The following is a 12,731-nucleotide window of genomic DNA, read 5'->3' on the forward strand; positions in this document are numbered from 1 at the left end:
AGAAAACTAATTAATTTTCATAAATATCAACACCCATCTTCACTCTCCAACGGGACTGTATTCTGTAAATAATCCTAAAAATCGCAACCCACGAAATTCGATTTAACTTTATAAGACGCTTATAAAACGAGGACATGGCAACGTTGTTTCTCGACTTTTATTTTGCTTAAACTTGAGATGCTGCACAGCTGCTTGTCGGAAACCAACAACATTACAATAATGGCTGTTCTTTCTGCCCCGAGAATAACGAAAATGATTTAATTAAATTAATTTTATGCTATATTTCTTGACGAATTAATTTTTTTTATTCTGAAATTATTTTAATAATTATTATTCTTTTTTATTTTCTATATTGTCTGTAAATAGAACAAATAAGAATAAATCGGCATTTGACATTTTGAAACTGATCTTCAAGGACTTTTATTTTGAAGTAACGACTGTCGCTCTTGTTTCCCATAATTCAGAGAGGCGAACAAAAAGCCTCTGGCTGCGTCTTAATATCATTAAGACATAAATAACTCTGCAATAATTATCTTGAGAGATTTTTGAAACATAGTTGTTATACTCCTGCGCATTTCAAATTCACTGTTTCACATGCTCAGCTTGAATATACTGAGCTATCGTAAGGTAAGGGATGGTAAAGCGCATCTGCACCTGCTAACCTAGCAGAATGACTGTATTGAACTGTTACTGAAATAACAAGCAGATGAAATCAAGTCCACATTTAATAATACATTATATCCAAACTTTGCACATGTGACCAGTACCAAACCAGTGGTGGAATCCTTTTCCCCTATTAAAACTCTTTAAAATTAATGCATCTTTTTAAAATAGTTTGCCATCGTCGACATTTGATTTGCTAATCAAATTGATTTTCAATGAAACACGCTGAACAGCATTGTAATATGTTGTATATATTTGTAATATGCATATATTGTAATATAGAAGGTAGTAATATTGGTCTTTAGATTGCATAGACCTACACTACCAGTAACAAGTCTGGATACACTTTACCAAATGTATATCTTTATGATCCTAAAAATGTTTTTTAGACATAAAACATTTGCCCATGTATAAATGTATTTTATAGAGCAGATCTTTCCTTTGCTTTTTTGTCAGGATGTGTTCTCATAGAGGTCCACGAGGAGCATGTCACTGATCCTGTTTGCCTTTGTTGTCCGGGTCAGGGATGGACTCCCTCTCTCCGCCTCCACTGATTTCCTGCATAACAAGGAACTTCAGGAGAGAAAGCAACAGCTGAAAGTGATCTCAAAATCCTTAAGTTCATTACCAGAGAGAGGGACAGTCAAGGGCCATGAGCTCAACATCCAGTAAGTGGACAGTAATGTCATAGGCCATAAATATTTTTTTCCCGGCCATGAAACTGCAAACACGACCAGTTGCTTCTATTGCAGCAACTAAACCTATTTAATAAACAAAAAATATTTGTAGCCGTAATAAATCATATGCAACCTTTGCATTTTAATCGCGATACAAAGAAAGATGGTACGCACATGTATGAGCGTTTTTTGTACATAATCGACCAGTCGTGGCACGTGATAAGGTGGGATCTACAGAGAACAGTCAAAGCGATGCAATTATCGCTCTCTATAGCTCTGACTGTACTTTTGTGTCACCGATCAGTCTGCGCAGTGCTGCTTTAAGTCGAAAGCAAGTATGAAAACAGGAAAACAAAGCCAAAACCTGGATATTTTAGGCAATATAGAAATCCTGGCCAGGTACATTTCAAAAGAGCACATATGGTCACCCTACATTATAATAGGAGTATAAATATATTTTTGGTTTATTATGAAACTGGTGGGACAGGTTCAGGGGTCACCATACTCGGTCCTAGAGGGCCGGTGTCCTGCAGGGTTTAGCTCCAACTTGCTTTTTATTTTTAAAAGTGTAGATCCTTTCAATTCCACAAACGGTTCTATACACTGAAAAAAAGGTTCTTTAGATTTTAAAATGTTCTTCACACTTAGAAAAAAAGAACTATTCACTAAAAGGTTATTGGGGAACCAAAAATTGTCTATGGCATTTCACAAAAAAAAAAAAAAAAAAAAACTTTTGGAACCTTTATTTTTATGAGTGTATTTATGAATTTTGTTCATAATTTTATATATGATATATTATATATAATAACAATCATCAATACATTTGTATGAATTCATCTTTGGTAATGTTAGTTAATAAAAATGAACCATCCACTCTTAGTTCTTAGTTCTTAGTTCACAACTTTTGAAATCATGAGATGCATGAAAATAAAGGGGATTGTAAGTGGATCAAGTGTTGCCGTATCAGATACAGGAATGATAAGAATCTTGTTTACCTGCTTTCCAGAGTTCAAGATAAGCCAAGGAAATTGGTGGCCGCCCTGTGAAATCATTTGTTAGCTAATTGGTCTCTGTGTTGTAGCTTCCTCTCATCCGAGGGTGTGTCCTACATGACCGTATGTGCATGCGGTCTCCCTGCTGCCACGGCCTTCTGCTTCTTGGAAGACTTGCGCTGGGAATTCACAGCATGCTTTGACAACTCTGCAGTGGCCCTGGCAAGCAGGCCGTACCCCTTTCTGGAGTTTGGTAGGATGACAGATAAAAGTGATTGGATTAGGCATTAGATGAGTTATGGATGTCATTAATACTGCATTTAAACCATAAATATCCAAATTAAGATAAATCAGAAGCTAATCATGAGTTTGTCTGATGGTTTTATTTCAGATAGTGCCATTCAAAAACTTCAGCAGCATTATAATCAGAAAGGAGGTCCATCTCTGGAGGTCACCCTGGCTGAAGTACAGGAAGACCTCAGAACCAGCCCCCCTCAGGTTCTCACCATAGAGGACATGACACTCACCAATGGAGCAGCCAATGGGCATGTAGAACAAACAGCTGCATCAGGTTTGCTGTAGTGATGAATGAGGTGAATTCATAAGGGCTGTGTCTTAAGTTGGACATATATTTTGACTGATTATTGATCTTTTTTTATTTAAGGTCAAAGTCAGAGATTGGAACCAGTCTCAGCACCAGGGATCCTCTCACTGGTTCTTAACATCATGTGTGCTGCCCTCAACCTTATACGTGGTGTCCATCTTATTACATACACCTTCCAGGTACCACTGTGGTTCAAGATGTTCAGCTGGGACAGAACTATCTTGATTTAAGACCAAAAAATAATAAATAAATACTGCAAGTGAATTTAGCCATCACAGCATAATGTACATAATGAAATTTATTTATTTTTTGCTAAAGATTACGTTTAACACTATTTATTTTTTGCTAAAGATTACGTTTAACACTCCTTAAAAATTAAAAAAGAGTGTAATGTGGGATTAGAGTGGTTAGATGACAAAGGTAAACTAAATTCAAAATTAAGGCATGCACTATTTAATATCCAATATCAGCCAATACATTCAGTACATATATGTGTGTGTGAATATATTTTTCTGAATATTAGATGACAAAGGTAAATTTTTTTTTTTTTTATAATTATTGTTTTTTTTTTTTTTTTATCTTTTTTTGTTTGTTTATGATTGGCTAATGTGTCTGCAGGACTAAAAAGATGTCAGCTGATTATGCTTTTTGAGATGGAGGACGTTCATATCTTGTCTAGGGCTTCAGAATCACCACAAAATGTTCCATTTCTTCACCTGCAAAACTTAGTTGTTTTTGTTAACTAAAGTCATTTTAGTTACTTGAAAAATAGGTTAAATAAAATGATTACTAATTGAACTAAATGAAATGAAATAAGTTGAAGTTGAAGTACTAAAATAAAAACAAATGAAAGCTAAACAGAAATATTTAAAATATAAAAAATTATACGTATGACAAAAGCAAATAACTAAATTGCTAAAACTTAAACTAAAATGAAATGAAAACTGAAATGTAAAATAAAAAAAATATTATAATATATTAATAATACAAAAAAAAAAAAAGATAACTGGTGCAAAATCCCAATAATAACCCCTGAGACAGATATGTTTATAAAGCTAATTAAGTTTATTATAATTAATAAGTAATTAAGTTTTTTAATTATGATATATCATTATGATGGTTTGTTGAATGTGGTGTAATTAATTTTATTATAATTAATTAAGTGATTAAATGTCTTATTTATGATGCAACAATTTTTTACAGGATGATTATGATGGTTTGTGGAATGTGGTGGCATTTCTTTTGGCATTTCTTTGCTGTGTTTGCCAGGTAAATTGTATTACTACTCTGCATGTAGCATAAAAGATGACGCACTTGTGATATTTAGTGACATTTATAACACCATCAAATGCACATCAAGTCTGTTTAAGCCATCTAACTCAGATCTGTATCTCCTTCCCACACAGTGTCATCTGTACTTGTTCCATACCTGCCAGAAGAAGCTGAAATCCTTTACTCTCCTGACTCTCATCATCTTATGCAATGCTTTTCTCTTTGGCCTGAGGAACATCTGGCAGCTGGCCTTCCACATGTCCGTGGCCTGCCTCTCCACGCTGCTCACCCTCCACCGCAAACTGCTGGACAGGAACATGGACTGTGGAGTATGAGGAGGATTTCAGCTGGCCCTGGATAGCAGTAGGGTGAGAGACCATAAGAATGGATGGGACTTTACATGTGACTTGGTGGCTGATGTAAACTGACATTGACTTTCGCTTTAGCTTTTGCTTTGATCTAATGTTATGATCAAATGTCGATTTTGTCTCACATGGATAGTGAGTGCAACGGCTTTTCTACAGGGGTCTTCAATTCCATTGATGCATATCAGAAATCAAGTTTTTAATGACATATTGTGAATGTAAAATGGTGAAATTGATAAACAGACATGAAGTAAGCATTTTGTTGGTTATGAAAGTTCATTTTATTTTATTTATTTGCTTCAAAATACTACTTTAATCTTTGTTTACTTTTATGTAGGAAGGTTTTTTTGTCCGTTTAATTGTTATAAAGCTATAAATGCACATATATTGCATATAAATAACTAAAAGTAGGCATGATAGTGACTTCGGGTGATTCTTGGTTTGGTGTCAATATCAGGCATTTTAGGTTATGAAGGATATTTAGTAAATAACTATTTCAAGTCCCTTTGAACATGATTTTGTGATTTTATTTTGTCAATTAGTTAGTAATAGGTTACTCCACAATAATATAATTTTTTGTATTATATTAGTACTGTAAATTGTATCCAGAGCACATTCAGGTTGTTCAACTAGTCTTATGCCATTTTTCTCCACACAAGATAATTTTGTCTAGCCTACCTTTCTATCATATTTATCCCAAAGACTATAAATCAGAAATAATTTCAACAAAATATCATAATACAGCATTAATTCATCAAGTGTTGTTGAAAGTCCACATCTGTTTTCTTAACCAAAAATAAAAAGGTAATTTCTAAATTGTTTTTTTTGTTTGTTTGATATAACAATTATGATTTACAGAGCTTCGTTTACATATTAATATGTAATTTATTTGCACTATTATTCATCATGAAATAGACAAAAAACACCAGGCCTTTTGTTTGTTTATTTTGCAGCAGACAGTATTATAATTCTAAAAGTTTGAGTACATTTGAGTAAAATTAAGTTCAGTTGGTTTACATTAATCTTTCATCAATTAAATAGGTTTAACATAAGTATGCATCATGTTATACTGACACAGAATAGGAAGTTTGTACACTGCATTTCTGTTTATTGCAGATGTCATGCACTTCAAGCAATCTGCATGGAATAATCCATTTAAATTCATCTGAAATATTTTTATGCAAGTAATAAGCATAGATGTAAATATCTGAACTGTCACAAAATTCCTGAATTTTTACAAGCAAGCTGTGCTTCTAAATGGTTCGCGCAGAGCTGGCAAAAATGTCATTTTGCTGTGTTGTAGCAGCAGCTTGCATCTAAAGTTTTGGTCTAGGATAACATTTAGTTCTGTGGTAAAGCTACAGTTTGTTAATGTCAATGCCTTATGATTACAGATAGCTAAACAGAGGAGTGAGAATGTATGTGTGATCCTTTTAAAGTGTGTGGAAACAGCAACAAATGTGCAGTAAATCTAATGCTAATTGTAATAGTAATCTAAGGGCTCTGTTTCTATTGACTGATTTTTAGGTTTTCTTCACAGGATAGCATAATACAAAAATAAAAAATAAAACAACAAGTTCTGATCTGTAATCATGGTTTCTTATACAATTTTAATGAGGGTTACTGGGGTCACAGTGGTGTCCTCAGCCTTTTAAATTGATACATATTTACTCACTCCTCATATAATACATGGAGTAGGCTACTGTGTTTGTTGAATCTATGAGATATGTATTTTTATAATAATAGTTTTTCATGTTGTAGATCAGATTGAGTGTTTAGTTACACAAATGAGAGAACCTGTATTTAGATGAATTGTATCTCATGCATTTGTGACCCGTTGGTTTTTAAAGCCTGTGTCAGTGAACTGTAATTGGTGCTGGAGGTTATTACTTATGCACTTTTATGTTTAGTAATAATGAAAGCTTGAGACCAATATTGTCTTACTGTACATCAACCTACATTTGATGATGCACATGCATTTAAAACTTTTTTTTTTAAATCAATGACTATTCTAAATTTGCTTAATGGACAGAATCACTTTTATTTTATTTTTTTCAAATAGACATTTGAATTGGTTCAAATTCAATTCTGGAATTGAACTGCTCTTTTAACTTCAACCAACATGAACCTCCAGCAACCAGCTGAGTCTTTTAAATAGTGAGGAGTTATGTGAGAATTATTCTGTGGAAGCCTGTTTCCGGCAAAGAAAAAAAAAAGTTAATTGTGACTTTTTAACTAACGATACTGACTTTCTTTTCTTGCAATCAGAATTTAAATAAACATAAACTCAGAATTGTGAGAATATTGAGAAAGTCCAGAAGAGAGTGGTGTTTTGTTTTTTTGTTTTTTTTTGCCACAGAAAAAAAAAAAAAATGTTCTATTTCTCAATTAACTCCCCATCCCCCCCCCCCCCCCCTGAGTCTCAATTAACCCCCCCGCAGTTCTGAGTTTGTGTATTGTGATTTTGTGAAATATGAAAAAAAAAAAATCAGTGAAATAAAAACTCAAATATTTTTTATTTGATAAATTTTATCCTGTGGTGGAAACAAGCTTCAATATTATTTCCTTGTTGCAACTTGTTTGTTGCTAAAACAGATTCAGACATTTAATAAATCAACAGCTGAACATAAGAACTGTGTTCTTGTCTTATTTGACTGTTGGGCCAAAAGATTTGCTTAAACATTTTCACAGTTTGAAGCTATGTTATATTTTTAGATAGAATAGAATAGAATAGAATAAGACAACCTAAAATAGAATTAGACAACTCAAAAATGTTTTTTGACAAATAATATAAATATCCTGAGAGGTTTCAAAGTCATGTTGACAGTACAGTTTATTACTGTCTGTAAATGAAGCTGAAACAACTTGTTAGAAAGTCTCATGGAAACCATAGATTGTGCTTTACAGCTTATAACTAAGGTTGTGTCAGTGCAAAATAATAAATGCCTTTCAGATTTCTGTACTGTAGTTTTCTTGCAATTTTATCCACTTTCTAATTCAAATCTAAGTGCTGTTTCTCTTCATTAAAAATGAAAGAATTCTCAGTAAATTTTACAGACTTTGCGCATGTTTTGGTTTCAAAGCAATTGTAGTAATAGCTTTAGTGCATTAAAATAACCGCATTAGGAAGAACATGTGTTTATGTTCTACATAAGTTAACAGTTCTACAAATAGATCATATGTTTTAGTATTATATATATAATGATTCATGTCTATAAACATTCATATCAGATTATGCTTGTAAGGTTGTACTATATGTGCCAGAACATTGGGTGGCAGTATATAACTATGGTTTCTATTGGCTGAAGGAGCTGTGTACATTTTATGACTGTCAACAGTATGAAGTTACATACAGGGATTAAATACATAATTACTTTTCAAAAATGTTTATGCATTTTATTGAATAGGTCAAATTCAACAATAAAAAGGTCCTTGGGTTCACCTTGCAATGCTATACTGATTTGAGAGAGACTTTTTTGGCGTCTTCAACTGAACAAACGGCCTGGTGTGCATAAAAAAGAACATTATTGACTTAATATGATGGTGTTTCATGTTCAAATTCTTCAGCTCTTATTGTTAAGATGAGATCTGGGACTTGTCTAATATTAACTTTATGACCTATAATCATCTCTGTTTGTCTGTTCTCTAGGGGTATGGTTTAAAATTGTATTTTTGTGTATACAGTTTAGGAAGGACTTGTGAGTAATGCTGCTTATCAGAGCAGCAATGCCGATCCAGGACAGTGGGGTATAATGTAAAAACTGGCGGGGGGTCAGAATTGAGCACAACACATGCATTACGCACCCAGTTTTGCTGTCTCCTGCTTGGCAATACTGCACGGAGAACTTGGCAGTATATAGTCACCTTCGGTCCAACAGATTAAAGCAGAGGTTTGACCCAGATCACCCTCTGCTGCACTGATCCATTTCATTTCTGTGTTAAACAAGCATGAGAGGATCAGTCACAGGGTTCTGCTTCTCCTGTTGGCACTCACAGGTCTGGTTTGCAGGCATAGCCACAGAGAAATGAACATCTCCTTTATTTCTGAAGAAGAGTAAGATGTCTACAGAGCATTTCTTCACTTAATATCGAATAATGTACATTTTGGATGCAACATTGCAAGCACATTAGTCTCTTTTTTTGTGCTCCACCAATAAAAATAATTCAAAACAATAATTAGATTGTTCCTGAAGAAATCAGTGTTTTTGAATGGGTGGCTTGAGTGAATGATTCAATTACTCACTTGTTTTGTTCCTGAATTAATCATTGTTTTTGAACGAATCGTTTGAGTGTAAACCTATTATTTAATTACTCACTTGTTCAAATCCTGAATGAATCTGTGTTTTTGAATGAATCATTTGAGCAAATGAGTCAATGGCTGCATCCAAAATCGCATACACTCCGATTTTGAGTACAGTAAGTACGTACTTTGCGATGCATATTTGGATGCAGCCAATGACTTGCTTATAAAGACAGCAATTTGTCGCCACCTACTGGCATAAAGATGTAATGACAAATCCACACCATTAATGCACAGTTCAGTACATTACAAGCAGGCGATGCAGTTTTGTCGTCTGCCGCTTTAAATGCTTGTCCGTTTTAATGTCGGGTTGATTCTGATAGTCAATGGTTTAGCATTCATCAAATGGATAAAAAATGTTCTTAAAGTTATTCCACCGATATTGTTCCTGTTCCGTTATCATTATACTTCCCTATTCTCATAGAATTAGAATTATTATCAAAACTTAACTGTTATAGTCCTCTGTGTTAACAGCCCTTAACTGCTGTATAATAAGAAACAAAGTCTTCCTAGTTTTTCTCCGAAATTCTGAAGGAATTCAAGTTTGTAGTCTTTCTGTAGTCATGCCTTGCTTTTTCCTCTTAAAGTAATATGTTTACTTAGACCTTTCACATTGTCTGAATAAATCTGTGATTAACAGCATCTGTTAACATTCTTTCTGAATGATAAACATGGATGTCAAAACAAGCATATCTTTATTATCGGACATGAATCATTAATCAGATGATTAATAGGAAGGTTGCTGAGATAGCGGATTTCATACAATGAGAATTTCTCTCAGATTTTCTTTCTTGCATTGCTCTATAAATTGCTTTGTGCTTCACCCATACTACAGCAGTTCATTCAATATGAGAAAACAATTTTGCTTGAACTTTGACTATGTTATACAAATTCAGAATTTGAGGATAGTATTTGTGACCTCTTTTTATGTCTTTCTCCCCCTGTGATGCAAAACGTATGCATTACAATCAAACTTGTGAACAAAGTTCATTCAGGCACATATGCACCAATCTAAAAAAGGAAATTGATTTTTCATAGGTTAAATTATGTATCCAAGTGTCTGTCAATGCAGTTTTGCAGACCTGACTGGTTCCTTTATAATGCATTTGTGAAACACACTTGGCTTTCAGCTGGACTCTGGAATATTGTTGAATTGAGTAGGATCTTAACCAAATATGCTTCTAATAATTACTTTCCAACAATGCTTGGTAATTTGTCAATTTCTGTTATACAGGCCTCATGATTCAGATTGGACTAGAGGAAGGGAGCCTGCACAGCAAACAAAAGAGCCACAGGAACCGTGTCTGGTACTGTACCACCTCCATCTTTTTCTTTGTCCTGATAAATCATTGTACTCTCAGTGAAAATGAGACACTCCAGAGACCGTTTGTTTCAAACATGAGATGGAAACACTGTTAATTGAGGCAGTTCCTTGGCAGCATTATGAATATCTGATTAAACAAAACCATATGTAATCCAGTTGTTGGTATTATATGTGTTTTTGCATATATATTATGTGTGGGTAGACTTAATAAAGCTGGTTTACATGGTTTTAGCACCTAGTTCTGTTTGAAAGACAGTGATTTACTGAATATGAATAATTTCAAACGGGTAGTTCAGCCAAAAATGAAAATTCTGTAATCATTTACTCAACTTCATGTCATTCCAGACCTGTATGACTTTCTTTTTGTGTTGAATATTGTACAAAAGATGTTTCAGTGACTATTCACTTTTATTGTATCTTTTTGTCTATACTCTTAAAGCAAATGTTTATGGTCATTCTTCCAAACATCTCCTTTAAACAATAAGAAAGGCATACAGGTTTGAACAACATGAGGGTGATGACAGTTTTAATATTTCTTATTTATTTATTTGTTTTATTTAAGTATGTGTTACAAAAGGGTGACCCTAACATACAATAAATATTTTATACCTTACATTACCAGTAGAATTCTTCATGGACATTGTATTTGCTCTAGAGGTTGTTTTGACTCTGAAAGACCCTGTTTCAATCAGTTTTAGTTGGCTTTTTTTTTTCATCCATATACAGTCTCAGACCATAGTGAAAATCTAAGATTGTCCTGAAGAATATCCTGAAAAAAAGTAATACATTTTTCACAAAAATATGAAGCAACACAACTGTTTTCAACCTTGATAATAATAAATGTTTCTCAAATCAGCATATTAGAATGATGTGTGACACTTAAGAGAGTAATGGCTGCTGAAAAGTCAGCTTAGCATCACAGAAAAAAAAATTGCATGTTAAAATGGAATAGAGTTATTTTAACTGTTTTTACTGTATTTTTGATCAGTTAAATGTAGCCTAAATGTAAATGAAGAGGCTTTTCAAAACTGGATGTTGAACAAAGAGATGTCAAGGCATAAAAATGAATAATCTGCTCTATTTCTAGTTCTTTCTAGGTCACTATTCAAATAAGAAAATTGTGATCCTAAAAAGGTCAGATCTTCTTGCTTTCCAAGCTCAAAAAAATGCCAAAGTGACGCATTTTCACATAGTGGCATCAGACTTTTCAGGTCCACAATGTATTTGGCATTGACATCTTTGTAAATGAGTCTTATAATTTGAAATTCATTACAAAAATTCCAGATCCTTAGAAATCCAGATTTTACAGCATACATTCTTAGTGATGTTTCATTTTCAGAGATGAAAAATCAGTCACTAACTCTTCTATTTTATGTTCAACTTTGAATTATGCATTTAAACTTTTTTGCCACTAAATGAGTTTCTTAAATATAAGTCATACACCCACAGATAAAAGCTGTAAAGACTAATTTATAGACACTACTAACTAATTTATCTCGTGAATATTATAGAAGCCTTAATCCTCTTCAAATAAGACTGTAGTTACATAAGGCTTTTGAGAAATTCATATTAAAATATAGATAATACTAGGAATATAATATATTAAAATTATAATATAATATTAATATTAAAAGATATGAATGACATTTAAATATTTACCTCATTACCATTTAATTAATAAGTTAGACAGTCTAGATTTTAGCTACAAATAAACGCTACATATACGTGGAGGGACATTGCTTTTTATATTTTGCCTAATACTAAGACTCTCAAATCTTTTTAAAAATGACTGCCAAAAATGCAGTTTTGTCAAATTTGACTCCATCTCACATTTGAAAACAGTATACAGGTTGAAAGGAAACCATTTGACTTAAAATCTCAATCTCATACTAATTTGATTTCAATGCGATAGACTTTCCTATCAGTACCACAATAGTATTAAACCCTTAATTAAAGAATAAATACAAATGAACAGGGAAGTCTTGTTGAGAGAGCTTTGCTTTGAAGTGCTTTACCTCCTTAATCTGAAATGAACACTTAAAAGCAAGCCTTTAAGCACAGAAGATTGTTTTTATAGGCATTTGAAGTTATTGGTTTGATGCAGTCGTGCTGAATGAAGAAAGAAACACTGTTTGCAATTGCAAATGGAGATTAAACGGTGCAATTTTTATCAAAGACTTCAGATGGATCTTTTAGAGTTTATTACATTGATGAATCTTAGTTTAGTCACGGGTGATTTCTTGCTGGTTATCTGAAGCTTTAGTTTGCAGCTCCTTGCAGTGTATTCTCAAGTATAACATGAGTAGCTATAGTGAATAACAATAAGATATAGAATAACAATAAGAATTCGGTGAAGCTTTGTTTAAATAGCGATAGCTAATATCAAAGACTGGGATATAAAAATCAAACATTTTAGTGAGAGTACCATTTACATTTGCATATAGCCAGGCATATTGCATATAGGAGTACAGAACAGCCACGCTTTCCTCCTAATTCAGAAAGTGTTGCAAATAAACCTATATGTTTTGCTTCCT

General features: G+C 33.2%; 1 protein-coding gene across 2 annotated transcripts; it reads left to right on the forward strand.

Moving 5' to 3' along the window:
• Positions 1–433: 433 nt before the first annotated feature.
• On the forward strand, positions 434–4,827 carry LOC109045421 (vesicle-trafficking protein SEC22c-like). Of its 2 annotated transcripts, none has more exons than XM_019063295.2 (7): positions 434–627; positions 1,120–1,331; positions 2,422–2,603; positions 2,724–2,903; positions 2,997–3,115; positions 4,140–4,205; positions 4,343–4,827. In XM_019063295.2, the coding sequence occupies exons 2-7, from the start codon at positions 1,150–1,152 to the stop codon at positions 4,541–4,543; spliced, it is 930 nt and encodes a 309-aa protein (XP_018918840.1). In that variant the 5' UTR covers positions 434–627; positions 1,120–1,149; the 3' UTR covers positions 4,544–4,827. The 2 variants fall into 2 exon arrangements, with proteins under 2 accessions (XP_018918840.1, XP_018918841.1); XM_019063296.2 differs by having other exon boundaries at positions 439–627; positions 2,422–2,585.
• Positions 4,828–12,731: the final 7,904 nt, after the last annotated feature.

Source organism: Cyprinus carpio, chromosome A24, assembly GCF_018340385.1.
Source record: "Cyprinus carpio isolate SPL01 chromosome A24, ASM1834038v1, whole genome shotgun sequence".
Classification (NCBI taxonomy): Eukaryota; Metazoa; Chordata; class Actinopteri; order Cypriniformes; family Cyprinidae; genus Cyprinus; species Cyprinus carpio.